Source organism: Thermobia domestica, chromosome 14 (assembly GCF_964235325.1).
Source record: "Thermobia domestica chromosome 14, izTheDome1.hap1.1, whole genome shotgun sequence".
Taxonomy (NCBI): Eukaryota; Metazoa; Arthropoda; class Insecta; order Zygentoma; family Lepismatidae; genus Thermobia; species Thermobia domestica.
Window position 1 is genome coordinate 191,409,034 of NC_137467.1, and position 23,952 is coordinate 191,432,985.

General features: G+C 33.9%; 1 protein-coding gene across 1 annotated transcript; it reads right to left on the reverse strand.

Annotated features, from left to right (window-relative positions):
• LOC145670515 (uncharacterized) lies at positions 1-23,743 on the reverse strand. The gene is made up of 2 exons (XM_081739273.1): positions 23,042-23,743; positions 1-3,698 (listed from the first exon to the last, which is right to left on the reverse strand). Exons 1-2 carry the CDS (start codon positions 23,395-23,397, stop codon positions 2,309-2,311), a joined length of 1,746 nt encoding a protein of 581 aa, XP_081595399.1. The 5' UTR covers positions 23,398-23,743; the 3' UTR covers positions 1-2,308.
• Positions 23,744-23,952: the final 209 nt, after the last annotated feature.

A 23,952-nucleotide genomic window follows, 5' to 3' on the forward strand; every position in this document is an offset into this window, starting at 1 on the left:
AGTTTTCAAATTCACCTCTCCCGATCTTAACACAGCTCAACATGATTTCATGTCTATAGCTCTTGCCACACTAACCTCATTGACATTTAATCACGCTGTGCAGTGTTTCCAACAATGCAAAACTTGGCGCCATCTATTTCGGTTTATCTAGTGCCTTCAATTCCATTAACCATTCTTATCTAACTTACAAAATTTCCACTATTCTCTGTTCATGGTCCACTTATATAATTGGTGAATAACTATATGCAAGGTCGCACTAGAGTCGTCTTGGTATGATCAATTTCTAAGCCTAACATCCAGAGACGCACACGGAAGCTTAATTCAAACACTCGTATTCATATTGAACATGAATGACTCGACTAGCTGCTTCAACTCAAATTTTAGGAGAATGGTCTTAATTCCAGAAGACTGCAAATTCTTCAGAGAAGTATACAAAATAGTGGACCCCGAGCTGCTTCAAAGCGACATTGGTAATATTAACTCCTGGTGTAACACATGTCTTCTGAAAGTTCAACCCGATAAAAATGCGTAACATTAGCCGTAAAAAAAAATATTTGCACACTTCATACAACATAAACGATCTGGCTATCTCAAGAATCAATACTCAGACTTACCTTTGACACAAGACCAACTTTCACAGAACATACAAACACTTTCACTAAGCATTCAACGCGTTTTCTAATACCTCTGAACAGATTAACATAATTACGAAACATCTCATATCTAGCAACTTCCTATAGAGCAATAACTTTACCAAAATTTTAATATTATTGGTCCATCTGGAAAATGGTAGCTCCTAGGAACTTATCTCGCATTAACTTTGTTCCAAATTTGTTGCTTGCAATTTTACGCATTTGTTTGCCTCACTCAAGTGCGATGACAAAACACAAACTATTACGAACACTAAATATTCAACTCGTTAATATTCGTCATAAAATCAGACATCGAATATCTGTATCACTCAAATATGGAAAACTCTTGTCCGAAACGCTAATCTCAGAATTTCATTTACAAATTCCTTGACACAAACACGTGACATTCTTTTTTCATATAACACATCATATACATTCAATACCTCAACTTTCTCTGTTCAACAGGTTTCCTAAACTATAAAGCGAGATACTGATACTCCCGCAGACTTCTTTAATTCTGAAGGAGAATATAACTCTGCATTACGACGTAATTTTAGTCAATAAACTTCAGTCAGCTGTGAATAATTCTTATCAACTAGATAATAATATAATTGTGATATTTACTGTGATTACTATTACTATTATTTGTGCATTATGCTATAATCTCTTAGATTTGTGACTTCGACAAAATATCTTGCAACAATCTTAACACGTAGAAAGTTTGTCATTTGTATTTTAACATTTGTCTTAAGGAACGACATATATACGAATTTTGTCCCACACTATTGAGAATTTTGATGTTTCGCACTTACATGTGTTGCCATGTGTGTAACTTGACTAAATTCTCTCAAATCCGGGCATGATATATTAGTAAATCGCGTCACATATCTTTTGCTATATTTCCACTAACAAAGTAAAAAATACCAGTAAACGCTTTTCACACTTTTGCCCAACCATTTTTTTATACCTGTATGGAATGTCTCTCCGAAACTAAACTTAGACTAAATCATTCCTCATAGTTTTGATTCGTACAATCCTCCACATCTGTATTAATAAATCTGCTGCGAAATATGAACTCCAATGAAATCAGCCCTAGCCATTTAGAACGATTTACTTTCTTCATTTCTGTAGTAATGTTTCCCCTGTGCATTTTAACATTTGCTTTGCAAAATTCATGCTTCGTATTCATCATCTTTTCACGCGAAGCCTGCCGTATAAAAGATTTTCATCTGTCGGTTAAAATGCCTTGGAAAATTTGAAGGTAGAGCAAATACTCTTCTACACTCATCGCATGTGTCAAAATTTACTTATCTATATTCAAATTTGTGTCGTCAGATTTGAATGCGAAAAAAAAATTATTGTACTATTAAAATTTTTACATCTGTGTCGTTATATGTCTTGTCATTCTTTAACTCAAACTAAACCCTTTCCTACACTCTTGGCTCCTATGAGAATTTTCAACTGTGTATCGAGATGTGCAGACAAACTTAAACGACGACTAAACCACTTTTTCAACCTCATTGCACATGTGAGGTTTTTGTGCTGTGCGGATTATTCTGTTATTACCCAAAGGTAGAAGTACCGCAAATCCTTCTTCACATTAGTGACGTTTTTCACCTGTGTGGATTAAGCTGTGTTTCCAAATTTGAACGATGTCTAAACCTTTTTCTGCACTCCTAGCATATGTGAGGTTTTTGACCTATGTGAATTAACATGTGAGTTGACAAGTGTGAACGTTGACGAAATCCCTTACCACATTTTTGGCATGTGTGAGGTTTTTCTCCTTTATGGATTAACATGTGTCTTGTCAAGTCATAACTATGACTAAATCCATATCCACACTCTTTACATTTGTGAGGTTTTTCTCCCGTATGGGTGGACATGTGTCTTGCTAGGCTTGAACGTAGTGAAAATTCCTTACCACAATCTTCGCACGTGTGAAATTTTTCACCTCTGTGTTTCCTCATATGCGTTACCAGGTTTGAACGTTGACTAAATCTTTTTCCGCAAAGACATGTGTGAGGTTTTTCTCCTTTGTGGATTAAGATGTGATTTGCCAAGTGGGAACGTTGCTTAAATCCCTTTCCACACTCTACGCATGTGTGAGGTTTTTCTCCTGTGTGAATTAAAATATGACTTGACAGTTGAGAACTTTGTCTAAATCCCTTTCCACACTCTTTGCATGTGTGATTCCTTTCTCCTGTGTGGGTTAAAATGTGTCTTGCCAAGGAAGAACGTACTGAAAATTGTTTACCACAATGCTCACACGTATGAAATTTCTCACCTGTGTGAATCTTCATGTGTCGTACTATGGTTGAAAGTTGCCTAAATCCCTTTCCACACATGCATGTATAAGGCTTTTCACCTTTGTGGATTAACATGTGACTTGACAAGTGCGAACGTTGATAAAATGCTTTTCCACACTCTACGCATGTGTGAGGTTTTTCTCCATTGTGGATTAGCATGTGACTTGACAAGTGCGAACGTTGATAAAATCCCTTTCCACACTCCAAGCATGTGTGAGGTTTTTCCCCTGTGTGAATTAAGAAGTGATTTGACAAGTGCGAACGGTTATTAAATCCCTTTCCACACTCTACGCATGTGTGAGGTTTTTGTCCTGTGTGTATTAAGATATGACTTGACAAGTGAGAACGTTGACTAAATTTCTTACCACACTGTATGCAAGTGTGACGTTTTTCAGCTTTGTGGATCCACATGTGTTTCACCAATTTGGAACGTACACTAAATCCCTTTCCACAGTCTGCGCACGTGTAACACTTTTCTCCGGGATGGATTAACATGTGACTTCTCAAGTGCGAACGTTGACTAAATCCCTTTCCACACTCTTGACATGTGTGACACATTTCTTCTGTGTGGATTAACGTGTGATTCGCCAAATTTGAACGGTCACTAAATCCTTTTCTACATTCTTTGAGTGTGTGGGGTTTTTCTCCTTCGTGGATGTGTGTAGCCAAACTTGAATGTACGATATCTGAATGACAAATGGCTTCCTTTAATATAATAAACGAATTCGCTTCTCTTTGAAGACCATATTCGTTGTAGCGCCTGCAACGAGTTCAATAAAAGAGGAAAATTGAATTGAGTTGATTAATATGTAACAATCAAAAATGAAATCATTCGTTATATTTCAAGATAAAATTATGTTTAATTTTCATTTACATGAGAGATTGTAGAAATATGGATCCGAGAACTGTCGAGGTGTTTCCACATCTATCTATTCTCGAAATAAAACTGTGTAATTTGATTTAGTATATCAAACTGTACAATTATTTATATATACGATATCAGAGTTAAGTACATGTGAACGTATATATATGTCTTGTGCTATGGAATAAATATTTCATTATTATCAGTGAAAATAGAGATCCATTAACACTAAAATATTGATATATCATTAATTTTTGTGTCACAAAATTTAACAATCTTGTTGCAATTGCCGCTACAAAAAAATGATGTTGACAAAGAAACAAGGGAAAACTATAATACTGCACAAAATATGTGATTTGAATCAGTACACCAATCTCTAGGTGTTTTTAATATAGTCTGATACTTTGAGATACTAAACTTTAATACGTAATACAATCTTTGCGTCTATTGATATATAGATACGCGGTTCCATCTGATACTTACTTAAGCCCTCTTAATAAGTACACACTCTTGAGTGGCGGCGAGTATCTAATTTCTCGTAATTTTTATCTGTTTATATGAAATACGTGGCATTGTGATTCCAGAAGTCCACGTTAAGGTAATGTGGACAAGCATTCATACCTTCGTAACCATTGGGTTATTACTAGTGCTATTGTACGTTTCTGCTCAAACCATACAAATTTCTGATAACCTGGTGTAATTCCATTCAGAGACATTAAATTCTATACGCGGCTTGGAAACATGCTATTACTTTTTTTTTGAAACAATGCCCGCGAGTGTTATCGGCATCGTGATACACTTTAGTCATTATTGTTTTTAATACAAAAGTTAAAATGGCGTTTAAATGTTACACGACGAAAAGCAAAAAATGCAAGAAATGTGATATGAATCATATTAAAATGTTATGCATCACATTATATAAAAATGGTTATCATAAGGACGGGAAGAAAATTAAATTTTTACGTGAAAAATTATATTTTGACGGGTCTCTCTCTTTAGAGAGAGTTCAGTTTCAAACTAGCTCTTTAACTTTTGAAAAACAGACGCGTGCATCAGTGTTTTGGGAAATAGAACCTTCAAAAGGGAAGAGATGAACAATCTGCACATCGTCGCATAAGAACCAGAAGGTATTTTCGTAGGCTTTCAAACCAGAAGACAAAAATATTGTTTGCTTAGAAAGATGTGAATTTAATACGATCGTAATTGAGCTGCATTACAACAGACGATAGACAAGAAGAACAGATGGCGTTACGTTCCGTTTACACCAAGTGAGGCTTTAAAAATTGTGTCCAAACATAAATGAAAACCGCATTTTTGAAGTTACGTTCTGTTACAAGTTTTGAGCCCCTATATTTCCAGGATACAGCCCTGTCTCGATTTGTAACCGGGCACCGAACACACGTATCCCAGATATGTAAAGTTCGGAGAGACACAAATGATGAACATTACTATAGATTTTTGACGGACATCGTCACCGAGTATAGCATCGGAAGCGCAGACAGATAAGAAATTTACTTCTTTTTAAGTTCAAACAGTACTTATAAGCTACAGAAAAGAATAATTTAAAAAAATTAAAACATAATAGTGAATCCATAATGTGGATAGACTTTATATTCAACTTACAATTTCAATGACACCATAATAGGAAAACAGCATTTCCCTGCTGGGTTGGAACACGAATGAGGTGTCCTGGTACGACTCTCAGTCGAGCTCGGGACACATTAAAATGTTACGTTCCTCTGGTTTTCATGCGACGATGTATCTCAGTGAACTAACTCGACATCTAGCTAATATGGCATTAGCTACGGACAAGAGTAAATCAATTGAAATTAAATTTTACATTGCAGGTAGCAGGACATGTATTTTAGCTAGAAAGCTTCTTTTCTTTTTTCGTTACTGTCATTACAATGAAGATCATACGAGAAAGAGAACAGATTTAAATTCTAAGCGAAAACCAATGTATCTGATGAGTAGATTAGGGTAGGTAGGTGAAATTTGTAATATAAAATCTCTAATCAATATCAGTGAGCAAGTGATCAACACCTTACGACATGAAAACGAGCAATTTCCATACATGTCTTTACTTATAAATATAACATATGATATAAAATTAATATGTAATATATAGAACTCCATCATGTATTCTCTGATGCAGTTAAGTGATAACAAATTTGCTAGCATACATGATTTTTAAGAAAACTACGATTTCAAGAGGACATTCTGAATTTACCATCAGGAGCTTCATTTCAGATTTTGCTTGGGGGAGCAAGACCCCTCGATATTAATAAAATTTCGCGTTTCTCATTGATTTACTACTATTCTATTGATAAAATCTATATACATTTTAAACTCAGGGTGGGACAAACGCCACTCCCTGCACCCTCTAAATGACGCCCCTGATTATTCTGTAAATCCATGTTACTTCCAAACAACTTATAGACTTATATATATGTTTTAACACATGCAACGTAAAAACAGCACAAAAGCTTGTAGTATACGACTTGAGACTTAACTAATGGGAAGCAAAACTTATTCATCATTTCTTTTTTAAATAACGCCATTATAGTTTTCAAACGTGCTTCTTTACTTATATGGAGCATTCTACTTCATGGGAAAACATCGAGGAATCACTACTTCCTCCTCCGGAATTCACATTAATATTCCATGTTTCATTCCCGAGCTACTACAACAGAATACTCAGCGGAGAAGACTATGTATGTCTTCACTAAGTATCTCTACGTACTTTTAAGGGCCTTATACATAATATATCTTCCTTAAACACAAACTTGACGGAACAAAAATTATATAATACTATATGCCTAATATTATCATGAACACTGGATATTTATAAACCATTACAACATAAAAACTACAAAAGTATCTTACACTTAACCCGAGAAAGCCAATGCTAATTTTAATTTTGAAAGGCCCAAGAGGTGCCTCCGAGGCTCCCTGCTGCATACACAAGCTACCTGAATTCAACCCGACCATTTGTATTTTCCGTCGTTAATAGAAAAGATTCGTCATTACTTTTTTATGAAATCATTTCTCAATGAATAGTATCAAATAATTAGAAAATGGAACATTTCAATAGCAGCCTCAGAGGCACCCCTTGGGCCTTTACATAAGTATAAAAAAAACACCCTATTCTTTCTGAGGTAAAGTAAAAAATATGTTTAGGAAACGCAAACAGTGTATTTCAAAGAGATAGAATAATTCTAGAATGCAGGACACGGGACCAAAATATCTATTAAGAATAACGGCATTAAAATTTACCACGGTGCCTAAGAGGCACTAATTGGGTAGTGATGGGCAGTTGGAATGTTCCCAGTGGGAAGGAATTTAAAAAATTGGAATATTTCCCGGCCTACAAATTCCCGACAAGGAATTTATCCCAATTTCTTTACTTTATCTTCCAAATTATAACAACCGTATGACTAATTATATTATTTTAATATATTATGATTTACTTCTAGGTTTAAAAGAATTTGGAGATTAAAAAATTTAAAATTCTTTGACTATATTTTATATAAAAAATAATATGAGTTTTAATTTCCATATTGATTTGCACTAAGAAGTAGAGTAATTGTTTAGTATTGGGGGCCCAAAACTAGCAAAAACTAGTTTATAATCCTGTTTAAGAAGTCAAGAAAATATCGAACACAATTTTTTTAAAACAGTAGGGGATTTGTACAAACCGTAAAGATAAATAGAAGTGATTTATGTGAAAAAGGAAAGTCAATTGTTGGTAACGAAGATAGAAAACAACGTGCCCTGCGGGGTTCTACTCTGCCTTCACTCGCTAACGCGCGCTGGAGAATACTGTCTGAATTTAATGCTGGTAACGTAATTTAACATACAACACCAGAAAACGACCGCATTCGAATTAGAAAACAACCGAATTAGAATATCGCAAAAAGTAGGCGCAAAAGATGGCCCGTCAAAGCTAAACACCAGCCAAAATTAGCAAAGTACTATTTACAAATTATAAAAAGGAACCATTTTGTAAAGTAATGTAGAATTAAGTAGAAATAGAGATGAAGTACTATTAATAAACCGTGAACCAGTTAGTAATAGACGTCGGTCTGTCTCCTGTCTCTGACCCAAATTTCTGAAAAGGTACTCGGACTTCTCTTACATGTGAATTAATCCATGAAATTTCGAGAAATAGGTATTAAGGAAGGTCGTGTGCGGCAATGTTCAATGCTAAATTATAAAGATAAGAAAGTATCTTGCAGATATTGTGAACATACATATTTATGCGCAAATGTCGACAAAATGGTGGGACATGTGTCTTTATTCAGTTACGCAACCTAATTTGTTTATAACATTTAAAAATTTAATATTTCTATATCAGTAGTAGAGTCAAGTTTAGAAAATCTACTTAAATGTAAATTTTAATTTTTTGGCGGTAATTTTTTGAAAGTAAGTGGACTTACCATTCTTGAAACATATTTACTTTCATAGAACATATTGTAAATAAATATCCACTTATGAGTACTCCCTAATTGTAATAAAATAACATAACATCGTTTAGAATATACACTTTAAAGACTCCTCTGGGGAAAACAATAATAATATACTGTGATCAAAAACGAATTTTACTTTTAAATTATAATATAGTAACAGGATGCAATTTTATTTGTGATTGGACATAAATTCCCGGGAATTTACCCATCACTGCCTTTGCGTCATTACGTCAATATAAAAAATAACCCTATTTTTTTCTGAAGTAAGATGAAACGTATGAACAACTCAATCACGGGCCATATTACAAAGAGATAGAACTCTGGAGCGGAAGACCCGCGACGAAACATCTGTCAAGAATAATTGCATCAAAAATGGACTAGGGTTCCTGTAAGGCACCCCCTAGGCTTTCTCGACTTAAAGTTTCAAGAAAATTTCTTCGGACTATACGAACACATTCCGAACAAAGTATAAAGATTATTATCTCGGAGAAAGTCCCTTTTTTTTGCGTCTTCAAATTGGTCCATATCTCATTAAAGTAGGAATTATGATCGAGCTCCTGCACAAATCCTGAATCAGGGACAATAAGCAAAAGCTTGCTCCATGTTGTATTTACAGAACGATCTGCGAAATTTGAAAGTTCAATTAAACATTGGTTTTCTGCATAGACTGTTGCAGATATCGCACACTCGTGATCACGTGCGACAACCTGCTACAACACACTGACCACACGCACGCGAAATTATGAATGAAGTCTGAAAGAGTTCATTATTTGCAACAAACGTGACCTTGCTTTGAAGTTTTCATAGTAATTTGCAAACTGTACTTTTAGCACCAAATATTAAAATCTCAAGAAAAAACATGTACACTTCACCTTAAACTCTATATTACGAAACTCATTTACCAAATGACTATCGGAACTCGAAGTCCCACATCTCATAAATGTAAGTTCTCAACAGAATATCTCCTACACTAAACCATGCAAACTTGGATTATCATCACCATTCTAAGAGTATCCTATTATATAATATTTTTTGACCTACTAACTTTTCACAAGAATTTTACGGTTCCCCTCCGTATTACTGACAGGAGCGACGTGACCCGCAAATCATAGACATATCGATTTCGTTATATGTGTAAAAATATGTGATGTCTTCCTGTTGCAAATTTTAACTATATATAGCAACGTAAACTTTCTTTTGTTTCATAACACGCTAAGTAAGTTAATGAAAATTGAACGAGTTTTCTCCCTGTGTGTTAAGAAGCACCTTTAACAGTTTCAGCTTTCATGTACAAAACTGTACACATAGATATGATCACCAACATATCCAATATCAGCAGAACACGCACAATTGTGCAGGTTACATTTTCCGAAAGCTATTAGTTTAAAACAGAAAACTAAACCACATTTATGAGGATCGGTACATCATACTAGATTAGTAAAACCCTTTTCTGTTTACTGTTCTTTTTTTTAAAAAATAAATAAAGTCGAACGGGTGGAAAGGGATATAAATCGATAATCTCGCCTTGTGACAATTAAGTTTAATTGAAGGTGAGATAGAAAAGAAAATGATCCTTTTCTCAATTTGGTCTTACTTGGGAATTGTTTACAGTTGAGATGACATTTTGTAAATCTGGTCAACAGATATTTTTACCTTTCTGATCGATTGCGAGTAAAACTGTAGCTATGTGATAGGTATATTCTAACAACTTATTCCACTGATTACAGCAACAGCTAACAATTACATAAATTATTATAAATCCAAAGCAAATGTCTCATACAAAGTGATATTACTAGTATTAATCCTTAATATTTTACAAACTACAATAAATTTAATGAACGGGACGTAACTTTATGGAAATAAATATTCATACACTAAGAAATATATTATTATATAAAGAAAAATTGAACCAAACGGGAATCCAACACATGAACTTAAGCTTTTATTATAAAACCTCGGCTTTAGTACAGAGCTAATACCTCCAGCTATTCTTTATAAGCCAGTTAGTACAAGGAATGAATCAGGCAAAATATTGCATACAAATGGAAATAAGGAAACAAAGAAAGGTTAAAAATCTCACAGAAACACGTTGTTTACTCTAAGATAACTAGCATGATCAAGTTCAAGAAGATACAAAATTTGTAAAATATTTGCGCTTATGAAGAAGTGATACGGTGTTAGCGGAATGTGTGAAATAACCAACGTAAATATCGGAATAGTAAAAAGTTGCCATGTTATACATCATTGGCTGAAGATCAAAATAACAGCATTCATTTCTACTAGGATAACATTTCAAACAGGATAAAGGTTTAAACTGATGGCAGTGAAGGACAAACTGTGAAGGTGGCATTATTTTTTTACAATCAACATAACTTCTGCCAAATATCTGTTACATAGACACAACCATTTAATGTATGACTAACTGTATCAACCTGGTGGGGTGTATCACAAGGGTTATACTTTACCCAAATTAAACAAGTGAATATCGTATCACGGTCTGAAACTAAGGTTTTTGAAATATGCGAATAAAATACTTAAATTTCAACATTTGTAACAACTGGTTGATATCGAGTAAAAAGATCGAAGATAGAATCTGTTTCTTGGAAGCTCAATCAATCTCAAAAACTATTACTAGCTATGCGTTACTGTTTTACTTTTATAGAGATAAATGTTGAAAAAATCGTTAATTTCAAGCACTTCGAAATTGAATAGAAAGTTAAGGAAGGAAATATAACGTATCGTTGGGACGCTGATCCCGATCAGAGAAGAGCTTCTCTACATCTTATAGTTTTTTCAATATGGAAATCAGATGGCAAGAATACTAATAATTTGAAATAAAACAGTTCCTCGATACCTGTTACCATTTTCGTTTTATAATGATAAATGTCGAAACAGGGGACAGATAATTTTAATGGCTTCCGGTTTAAACAGGTCTTCAACGAGAAAGACGGATAGTTCTCTCGGCAAGTTGAACGATTGAACAGAACCAGATCTCAATATTTCTTACCATTTTTGCTTTACGGAAATCAGTATTCAAACCAGAAGTAATAGTAAGTTCGAAGCACATGTTGTAATATAATGCTGTGAATAGTAGAGTTATGTTTAAGATGCTAAAACGCTTTAAAAAATGCTTCTCACTATCTATTACTGTGTTTGTTTTTGACGATTAACATTGAAACAAGAAACGGTTTATTCTAACCACTTCCAGTTTGACTGAACTTCAACGCAGGAAGTGAACATAGTATTTAAAAAGAGAATCGATTACAATAAACTGCAACCTCATAGATTTTAGCATTCTTCCTCTATGAAAATAAGTATTAAAATTGAATCTAATGGCAAACTTGAACAACTTACGTATTTGACAGTGTCGCGAATTGTCATTATATATTGTATTCAGACGCTTGCATAAAACTGAATCTGGTTATATGCTATTGTTTTTGTTCTATGGCAATAAAAGTTGAAAATATTGAAATCGGTTTTAATAGTAAATTTGAACCATGTTCGTTTCATATAAGGTTCTGTGGGTAATCATGATATGTTCAATTTAAACATTCAATTGTTGGCAGAAAATTGCCTTTGGATATCTGTCACATTTCAGTTCTGTAATTGTACATGCTGAAACCGGAAATGGCTAACTTGAAATGCTTTCCGTTTGAATAGAGGGTTAACGGAGGAGATGGGGCTATTCTTGAGAAGCTAAATGAATTGCATGAAACCGTATCTCAATATCCCTTATCGTCCTTACTCTACAGAAATCAGTATTGAAACTACCTGTTTAGAATCTTTCAACAACTTCCTGTTTGGTAATATGCTGTGAGTTGTATGTCTACTCCAAACCCTCAATCGGTTGTTCAAACCGTTTATTACTGGTAGTTACCGTTTCCGTCCTATAATGACAAATATTAACACCACAAATGGTTCGTTTCAATCGATCCGCTTTGAAGAGGGGTCAGTGTAAAACCCTAACCGTGCTGACACATAATGTGTGGCCAGACACGTGATTTGACAGAACGAGTACGTTCAGAAAACTGATGCTACCGGCACTAACAGTGAGTAAAAAGTTCAGCTGCATAATCTGAATAAAGGAAAAGCAACGCATTGGTGTGTAAAAGAATTGTGCTATGGCATCGTTCTAAATTTTATGTGAACATATTCCTACTAATTACCACTAACACATGACCAGTAAAATCGAAATAAATAAATCATTATTAATAAATGTGAAGATGTAGAAGTCCATTTTAAAGATAAGATACGAAAGTGTAAGCATGTATAACGAAACCTGATTTAAGCTACCCTAATCCATGAACACATGATCTAAAACAACATACGAGAAATGCAAGAAAACAAATATTAATAATATATGTGAACATATAGAAACATATCTAGAAAGAAAATGTTTCACCAGCCGCGAGTTGAACCCACGACCATTTATTTCAGGTATCAACGCGTTTACCACCAGACCACAGAGTCAGTCTTGCAAATATTGGTTTGTCCGTTTTATTTACTGTGCAAAAAGGCAAAATTAAATCAAGATGTAAATTATTACGTGAAAAAAATGGTACTATAAATGGTGCAATTACTTAAAGACCACATTCCTGTCACAGGAATGATTCACACAGTCAAAAGAAAGAAACAGAAGAGAGAAGATATTTGAGCAAACTTAGCCTCCACTAACCACTGGTCAATAAAATTTAAGAAATCTACAAAAAAAAAAAAAAAAAAAGCAGAAAACAAATTGTTAATAGCAAAAGAGTGTTTTGTCGTTAAAATAAATAACTTGTACCAGCCGATATTGCAACGAGGGTTATTTCATAGAATAGCACATCGTACCGATGTACACATGTGAGAGCTTGCAACTATCATTTTCGAAGTTTTGGTGAAAACACCTCTTTCATTAGTTAGGACTTGCTTCGTAGATTTACGAAATCACCTTTCTAATCCTCCTCAAAGAACTAGTACAAATATCGAAAATTTAGAAATTCATTCTTGAAATCTTCGACTCCTTCCTGTTCACCCAAACCATAGGTTGGTGGGCAACATGGAAATTTTGTAAACTATTCTCTCCCTTGGGAGATCAGTTTTAAACCTTGATAACATCTCTTGATCGTAACTGTCTATATATCTTATCCCTGGTCATTCCTCTGCATGATTTTCCTGTTGTCTTTCAATCTATCAGCATGGTGATCAAAACGGAATGCGAAGGCGGAGCATGCTGTTTTTTTCTTTCTTCTATTATTTTCATGATCTGTTGCTTTTCATTATCGTCCTTTACTCTTTGTTTATTCCTTTTTCTTTTTGTCCATGATATGCGCATCATTGTGCGCCAATAAAACATTTCAAGTACTTCCAGCTTGGATATTTTAGCTTTTCTCAATGCAAATCCTCGGGTAGTCCTACACATATGTAGGTGCAATAGTAAGTTCTGAAGATTGTGAATTAACTTTTGCCTGATCTTGATCTACAGATACAAAGTTTTCTCTAAAGCCAGACGTTAACGGATAGACGGTTTAAAAACCATAAATACAATTCAAACTTTAAATGAAACCGGAGGCAAATCCATGACAATGATTTATGCCAGACTTAAACATACACCGTAGATTGTGCACCTACGGGGACAGCGAGTGAGACTCATTCAAAAGGTTCTCGGTTCGATTCGCAGCCTGGAATTACAGTTTGTTTTCCAGGAAATTATACATCGTAAATTATGTGTACTATTGCCACTAAAAAAGATTTATTCAATAAGGGAATCGAAAACCCAAAACAGAAAGATGGTGCACGAGGAAAACGCAGACTATCTATGCTTAAGAGTTAAACTTTCGTTGTTCTTTCCATGGTTTCTCCCTCTCTCTGTATTATACATATTATATTCATTTTGTTTGCATTAATTTTCATCTTTTAGAACTCAACGTAAATATAATTTATCGTATCTATCTACTGGTTCCCTAACTGATAGCGAAATATTAATTCGTTCCTGCTCCAATTGGAGGAATATCCTGGCGTGTCATTTTCTGTGTCCAGCTATGAGACATAAACTGAAACAATTCAACTGGATGAAGGAGCTACTACTTCTTAGAACGCCTACCTCCATAAACTTTTGTGGTTAACTGACTAGGAGAAGTAATAAAAATGGATTAATAAGACAAAATTATGAAATATTTGTAAATAATTGGAAAAATTCCGATTAGTAATAAAGCCAAATGCAATCATCGAAAGAAAATTCACACATATTAAAAATTAACCAAAAAGCACAAAACTAAATAGTATATCCCGACTGTTAGGAAAAAGAGAATTAAACAATGAAACAATAGAAATTGAAACGAGCATGGTTTCTTTAGTTATTATACTAAAAGATTAAATATCGATTATGATTAAACATGTTACTGCACGGTAGACAATAGGCCGGAAGAAATCAGCGTCGGTCTAACCTAGGCCCACGATTTACGCTATCTACAAGCAACGGCTGTTGGCTCAAATATAGTAAAATACCACATGATAGTTTTTGTGAAGTTTGAACCTACAGAAATAAAGTAATCTAAGTATAAGACCATTCTATCTTTGAATTGTATTATATTCGACTTTTCAATATAAATTTCAGGCCATTTTGTACATGTTTAAATATTTGGTTGTCTAGCGATATTCTGCACATTTGAAGTTGGTAACACTGTTATTCTGGATGTGTAGGCTTTAATCAGAAATATCCGATTAAACATTTCTTATCAAATATAAAAGTTATAAAACTGCCTTCTGACAATTTTGATGGCTCGCTACGGTACCTGTATTAAAACAAATTTATAAACATGGTAGCTTATTACGAAATAGTTATTATTTCGTTACGTTCACTGCGTTTTGTTTCGGAAGAAGAAGGTAAGGTGAATACTGTATAGTAGTTGTATCGTATAAGAGCTGTAAATAGTAATTACCAACCGTAGCTTTCAAGATTTGTTTGTTTTAAGATTCGTGAATGCACTGGGTATATACTATTTATTTCCCTCCGTTTGCTTGATTGGAAATTGTTCCGCAGGTGTCCAATTCGCTGATGATTACACTAGGAAAGTAGTACCAGAATCGTCTGCTGCCATGTCATGATACAATTGCAACCTCAATACAGTTTTGATATTTCGTTACTTTTCACATCACACTCACTTACAATATAAAGGAATTAATTAACAAATTTTTCATTACTTTAAACAAGTAACAAAAATCTCATTTAAATTTCCTAGACGATTCTCTTGGATACTAAATTAAAAATATCTATATTGCATTCGTTAGTAGGTTCCAGTTCTGAAACTGTGTTGTTCATTACAGAGAAATTTCCCACGAGGCATTTCAAACTAGGTGTTGGCAATTAGATAAAACTGGTTTCGCATAAGCAATGTCATTGTAAGCCACAAGCAGCCTAACAGAATGGGTGTCTCGCGGAGCAGGACGTTGCAGGGATACTGGGAGCTGGAGAGGGGAAGGTGACGAGGAGGGGACACAAGTTTCGCTCTGATCAACTCATATAAACTCTGCATACCTTTCCCTTTGATAATGTAAAACATTTCTGTTCATAGGGTGTAATCGTGTGAAATGAATTGACCTGTCATGAAATCATAGGAAATACTGAAAAGAAAAGTTTCAGATTGTGTCTTTTCTATGTCCTTTACAAAATCAAAGTGTGAATAACCGGTATTCGAAACAAGAAAACCTTTCCCATGACTTGGTGTGTTTCGATCCAAGGCCGATTTCTGATTAAAAATTCAAATTACCCTAAAAACCAATGAAGAAAATCTGTGAGCCCTAGCATAGATAAAGGGAAATTTATTGACGAACTAAAGTTATTTGCAGAGGTTCGACCCAAAACATCGAAAGCAGTTGTTGTGAGCGAATATGAAGAGAAAACATGGTGCGACGATATTGAACCAGAGATGTAAAAAATCAACTTAAAGAAAAGTTCAAGTCTTGCCTCACGTGTGCGTTCAAAATTATATATGAATGTCGCACGTATGTCTTATGTTATACATAGCACTTTCAATTGTACAAATTCCTCCTTACGATCCCTCTAACAAAAGTAAACTGTTAACGACCGTTTTTCAAACTCAAGGTTATTAAATCTAGAGTAAGGGCGAACCTCAGTCAAGACAACATTGAATCGTTTCTGTTAATGCAGTATGAAATGGATATACTAAACAAAGTGAATAAAGATGTAATAATTAACAAACTCTGTCACGATAGTATAGAATTAAAAATATTTCTGATGTATGGTAAGAATGTCCTAGTTTCTTGTCATGTAAATAGATAAAGGTGATACAAGTTAAATGCTATATACATAATGCGGCAATGCACCAATAGTAATCAAGCTATCTGAAACCAGATTGAACTATCATAACTAAATTTTCGTGGTGTCAACAAGTACGTGCAAAACTTTAAACCCAGTATCTCAAATACCATATAAATGATAGATTGCTACATTGTTACATCATCCTTTAATGTGAATTTATCTATCACTGTTTTCAAGAACGCTTATTTATCATAAATCATTAAAAACTACATAGTTCAATCTGGCTACAGATAATTCGAAATTACATTTAGTTCACTGTTTTCACAATGCTCAAATGAGAGCCCCATAATAAAAGGGATCTAAGTTATACATGACGTTTCCAATAAGGTTTATTTATATTCAGAAATGTACTCTTCGCAGCACAATATGCTAACTAGAAGAACAACATCACAGTCCACTTGAGGATCTACAAATGATTGAACTGCATCGCGGTTCTCCTCCAATTTTATATATTTCACTGTAGATAATCCATTCCCTGAGCATAAATAAACTTAATTCAAAAGTCAGTTAGTCCCCTTGACCTCCTAGGTCTTCACGTTATTTTTGATGTAGATGTTTTATTGAGTATAACGGAATAAAATTATGTGGTTCCGAAACGTACAGTTTGAGCGCCACGACAGTTTTTAATAGGACATTATATACTACTGTTGATCATCCAATTTAACATAAAAAAGCGTATGTAAAACTTCTCTATGTTAGAGGCACTGCGCCCTTCTGGTAGAGGTTGTGGCCCCTCATTATGATTCTGCTAGAAATTAGAAAACTATTGATATTAGGAAAAAACTAATCCAGAAGCATGGGATAACATCAGATGGTAAAAAATTGAATTAAATTAATTTCAGAACTTAGACATGTAATCAAGAATATGTCGGTGGGAAAAACACACGGAAAATAAGAAAAATGTCGTACACTACTTTAGCACAGATTATAAATCTTTATAATTGAAAACGTGAAAATTTGTTATAAAAAAAATAACTTCTCTGGAAATAACCTGGAGCAATTGAACATCACTTTCGTTTTGTTAATAAACGTTATATTATATGTTTTTGATTCCAGGTGTGTTTGTGTTTAGTGTAGCAACAAATCAAATGCAAGAGAGGACAAACAAGAACCAAATGATATTCTTATGATAAGAAAGCCGATTTTAGATGATATTCCATTTGACTGACAGAAGTATCTTCTTACATTATTTCCATTTTAACTCGAACTTTATCCTATCCACTTTAAGACGATACTATTGATATCGAAGGACTTATCCAAATAATAACATTAACTTCAACTGAAGACAAAGAAGAGAAAGTAATTTTTTCATTCACTTCCAGCTCATTTAGGATTACCATGTGTGTAAGGTATATTCTTTTAGAGTAATTTTAAAATTTAAAAAAATAACATAAAAAATAGAAGGAAACGAAGGAGAAAGGGACTGAGTTTAACTTCAGATATCTGCAACATTCAAAATGCACAACCGTAAACTACTGAGCTATAACTAACCAGAAAAGAGTGGCAACGGAAATAGAAAATTACAAGGAAGAAAAGGGCATGAGCAAGTGCCCTATGTAAGACTGTAAGTAGTCGACAAAGAAAGGGTGAGGATGCAGGCTATAATCTTAAAAGGAAACAATAGTATAAATTAAAGAGATCCGTTTGATAATGGAAATCTATGTAAATGGTTATACATAAGCTTAAAAACGACATCAAAACCAGTACTCTATGAGCTATCTGCAAAAGCTAAACGAACAAATGTTAAGCACGCCACATTTTGTTGGTAAATTATCAGTTTTGAGAACCTGTATTTTCAAATAAGGAAAATGAAATATTTAAGTTTTACGTCCCGCGGTTATGCCGGTTAGGCAAAAGGAGCGGTGATGATGAGTAATGAATGAAATGGTGGAATGAAGAAAGTGGGAGGAAATGGCAGAAAATACACGCACACGGTGTTTGTCCACCACAAAGTTCACTTGGCAGGGGCTAAGATCGAACCCCAGAAACAAGCACCAAAGGTGGTCTGTATTTTCAAAACTAACATCGAAAACAATCTCAGCTTTCCACTTTTTTTCGCCATCTGGTAATACTGTTTGAAAGGTTAAATTTAACTACAATTTTTAAAGCTTCACCTGTCAACTTCCGTATTTTATATCGAATAGCTCAGCGTTTACATCTTTAAGTGCAAAAACACAGTAAGGAATATGGTAAATGCTATAAATACACGAGTACAGACAAAATAATAGAAAACGCAGATGCTGGTGGAATAAGGCAAAAAGACCGTAAAAAATATTTAAAAAATTGAGAAAAGGTGCAAATTAAAGATAGGAAAAAATACGTGCAAACAAAATATATTTTTAAAAGAAATATATACAAGTAAACTATAAACCCTTGGCTTAATAACCTTCTCATCTCTCTTGGTTCTTTGTACTGTCACGCTCCTGCATTTTCGATTGGAATACAGAATATGTTCAAACGCGTAATAAATCTAACAAAAGGGGACAATAGTTTTTCTTAGAGCAGCATACATTTTTCTCTCATAAAACCTTGGATTCATAGCCATCATTGTGCTTTTGTAATGTAAACCTGCATTAAAGAATGAAATGCCGCTCAAAAGTGTATCTCTCTATGCTACTATGAAACTTTTGTTCGAAAGGCGGGATGTACTTAATAGTTTCGTATTGAAGACTATATTCTTAAACTGGACTGTGGAGAGCTAATTTAAAACTAAACAAATAAATAAATAACGTTTTGCTGGCATTTTGCGAGTACAACATTACACAGCAATGAAAATTGACTTACCATCGCTCTGAAATCAACCTAAATAATGATTATGTCAGCCTAAGGGAGTTCTAAATAGAAGAACGAAAAGCCGTTAATAAAATACCCTTTTCAAAAATACTAGGAGGATATTGTCTGAGAAAATGCTGCTGCCCTTAAAAATAATTGAGAATAACCTTGCTTTGAAATCGATCTGTAGTCGTCATGACCATCTTCTTTTAAAGGAAATTAAGAGTAAAAAAACAACGTCGGGCACCCTTTTAAAATATATTAAGATTCTATTTTATAGAGAAAAAAGATAACTTGCCTAGTTACTACGTACTGATAAATCTCTTCTTAATCTTCTATTCTAAAGCAACTTTTAAATGAAAAGTAAAAAATCCTGCAGAACTTGTATCTAGGGCCATTCTCATATGTGTCTGAAATCTATAAGCAAAGTAACAAAATTAATTTTACTCACTTAGTAACAAAGACCTGATGTGAAATTACATAATCTTCAGTTAGAAGCAAAATAGCTGCCAATAGCTGTTAAAGTTCGATACATGTTTAAACGATATCAGAAACAGACTTCTACGATAAGCTTAGAGCAACGCAAACACAAAGATCGATCCGGAAAGCGCTTAGAATAGAACAAAATAGAACTTACTTTTTATTTTCCAGCTAGGGACATTCTTACAAATTCCTAAATTCTAGAAGGCACAAACTCTTTACTTTTGCACTTAACTACTAAAAATGAAAAGTAATAAGTTATTCATTTTGCAAAATTGGTTATAGAACAGTTCCATTTAAAGGTACAAATCCAAAACATGTTATGAAAATGTATGTAATTCTTATTCTTGAAATATTATGGAACTAGTGGTTGATAAGTTTTTCCGCTTCTCAACGCAAAGGATATAACTTGAAATTATCTTATCCGTATTAACTGAGGGAAACACATAATTTGTTTTTATCTGATACAATATAAAGGATACAAGTATGTTCGCAGATAACAGAAACTAAGATTATCAATTTCTTCTGTTTTCTACCTATTAAAAATTTTGACCTCTCATTTATGTGCTCTGAGGAACTAAGGCTTTACCTCAAATAACTTTATCAGTATTCGATGAGTGAAATAATTAGCTATTATTTTCTACAATCTAAGAAAGAATAACATTATCTTAGGTATAAGCTATAAAAAATTCCCAATCGTTTTATCTGTAACGCGTTTTGAATCTGGATCTATTAATGCCGAGCGTACGGCTTTTAAACATAGGGGTTAGAATTTGAAAACATCGCCATTTTGCGACATAAGTAAAAGACTTTAAATTTTTGAGGATCTTAAAGTAAGAACGGACTTAGATATGAGTCACAAATTATTTCCTACCTTTGTATTTATTTGAGTGGTGTTTCCTCACTGTACGGAGAACTCATGGCTAAAAATTGTTATAAATATGTTTATACATCAGTGGTATAATTGTGTATTGAACTGGGTTACTCAATAGGTTATTACTAATAATCTATACTTTGGAATTATATTTTATATTTCTTGTATGCTATGTTGAAAGACTGAAATATATATATATATAGATATATATTTACAAGTTTAGGTAAAAATACTTACATAACACTAAACAAACTTGTATTTTTCCATGTATCAGGCGAAAAAGCACTAGCTTCACGAAAAAAAAGAATACTTATATAAAATATTTTGAAAAAGGGAACTGACAAGAATAAATTAGAAGAGCAAAGTTCTTGCAATATCCATGTCCATTCCCGATACAATTGCCATTTTTAATCATAATTATAATAATTATTATTATAAAAATTGAGCAAAATTAATACCAATGCGCAGGAACTACTGCGTCTAGAAACTATGGATTCCATACTGATAGCGGCCGTATTTGATTAATTCGTCATCTCTACACTTAGTAACAGTTTGGGCTCCTTCACCTCTATAGTACCCTTTATATATTGTTAGTCATAAGTGTATGTGAACTTGCTGTTATAAATTAGTATACGAATCGAGCTTCATCTTTCTAACGTGATGACAGAGAGAGTAAATTCTTAACATCTTTTTTAACACTTCCTTTTCCCCTGTTATTGTAAACCAAATAATGATACATAGCCTACAGTTTCTTCAAAACTCTGTATGTGTCTTGCATAGAAGTACCGTACTTTGAAGATACAAACTCTACGGTGTAAATTTGTATACAAGACCAACCAATATGAAAACATTAACTGGTCGAGGTTTACTATAAAACTTACAGAACTAATTCTTAATAACATTTTAAATAATACCGTATTGTGCGGGTTATATACAAATTCGGTCACAAAATAGATAGCAACAACTGCAAGCGACATGAATAACAAAATTCAATATGCAAATTCATAACAGAAAAAAAAAATGAGTGGGAGTTAAGGAATCCACATAGGTAAGAAATTTACGTTCTTAATGTACTGTGTTACTTTGGAACACAAATATGCAAGCAATGAAAGCATTTCTCTATGTAACTCATATTTTTTTAAGTACGTACAAATATATTTTCAACACGTATGATACGGAGGCTTATGATATATACAGTATTTTGCGCTATCTTTGTTTTCGTGTATACTTATTTGCGTTGACCTAATTGACTCTAACCGACACATCCCTTTGCTCCCAGTCGGACCAACACCCTGCGTCTTGCCCTAATTTACATAGCTATCTTTTTGTTTTACCGACCATCCAGCACATATTGGTCATTGTTCTTTGTACAATAATTCTTGTATTGCCTACGTGCAATAAGACCCTAAAGTGAACCTGAATGGAGAAATAGATGTCTATATCCTAGAAATTATTGCTGAATATATAAAAAGTCGACTTTCTTGAAAGAAATGAGTACCGGTATGAAATGAATTTGTGTGTGTATGGTCATCTACAATTAATGAGCATCCATTGATGGTTAGAATCCTCTTTTATCTTGTATTTTGTTAAGGTCTTTCAAAGCACTCCAGAATGGTGAGGCTAGACTCATTCGAAAAAAAATCCTGAATAAAATAACAAGCATCCATAGTTTTTGTTCCAGTATAACAGATTTCACATTCAAGTTTTGAAAATTTTAGAATAAATTTAAAAATCGCGATGTCACTTTATCTAAGTATCTATATAAATAAAACAGTATCGTCGAACACCCATATTGTAAATATATGCAAGAGTAGAAAATTTGGTGAGAAATGTGTACTTAATAATAAAGAACCATTATTTTATCAAGATACGAACTAAATAAGATTTGTAGCGATGGTATCGATCTCCTCTCTCTCTCTCTCTCTCTCTCTCTATGGCCTATGGAACCCGGAGGTTAAATACCGCGTTCACAAAAGCTCACCACTGCCTTCTATCTTTAGCTAACTGCATCCAGTTTCTACTTTGTATTCCAATCAGTGCGAGATCCATCTTAATTTTGTCCTCCAATCTGCGCCTAGGACTCCTTAATGATCGTTTTCCGATTGGTCTTCCACTCAAGATATCGATCTTATTATTATAATTTTGTATACAGTTAGTTTATGTGTGCCATACCATTTCTAACATGCAGATTAGTAATTTACGTTCGAGATATATCCCATAACTAAATATTTGCCATGAAGTATTGCTTCTAACCTACAAACTTTCCAAACTCATGTATCCGTATTGTTAATGTGAGCCAATTACTTGATGAAAAATTGAACATTACCTTTCTGGCCGAACTGAGTTTAAACTTTTTGTTGTTAATTGTTGGGAGTCTTTAGAGTACGATGTGCAAGTGTCTTGAACCACTAGTTTTCTTAGCGTTTCTATATCACTTTCAAATGCAGGATTTTCTACGGCAAATTCTGCTTTCACCGTATCAATATTTAGTTTCTCATTCAAAGAATACATAGCTGCATCATCCTTTATTGTTTGCTCTCCTTCCGTCCCAGATAATACTTTGTTGTCAGTCGTCAGTTCGTATATCCACCCTTTTCCTTCCAGTGGATCTTCCTGAGGTAAGTCATAATCAATTTCCTTTCTGCACATCAATTCCAACTTAACCGATGCCTCACCAGCCATTATGACTTGAAATTTAATAAGAATTTTACACTGTTCTTATACTTCTCTTGTCTTTTAAGCTGCCAGTGTTAATGAAATGATTGACAAGAACGTTCACAGCAACTTTACACTTGCAATCAAACATACGATCACATTTTAATAAAATACAGAATAAATGCAGTTTGAAACAATAAGTTCTTCTTCACAATTTTAATGTCCCCAGGTAACAAAGACTATCGGACAGTAATTACGTGTATTAAGCGTATAATAAATTATAAAAGCGAATTACTTAAAAGATTTAGGCCCGTTACACAATCAAGCGGAGCTTCGCGCTCCGTCTTCCGGCCTCACCGCTGCGCGTGTGTGTATTTACACCAGGGCTGCCAACTAAGTAGCTGGTAATTATTGTGCATGATGGTCAAAATTATGTTGTTTTTTTTTAGGGTATTATGGTACGGTCCAAAAGCAAGCGTGATATACAGTAATTATTGCTCCCCCCCATTTGTTTATTTGTCAATTGGAAACCTACTTATTTCGATCTCTATTATTATTATTATTATTATTATTATTATTATT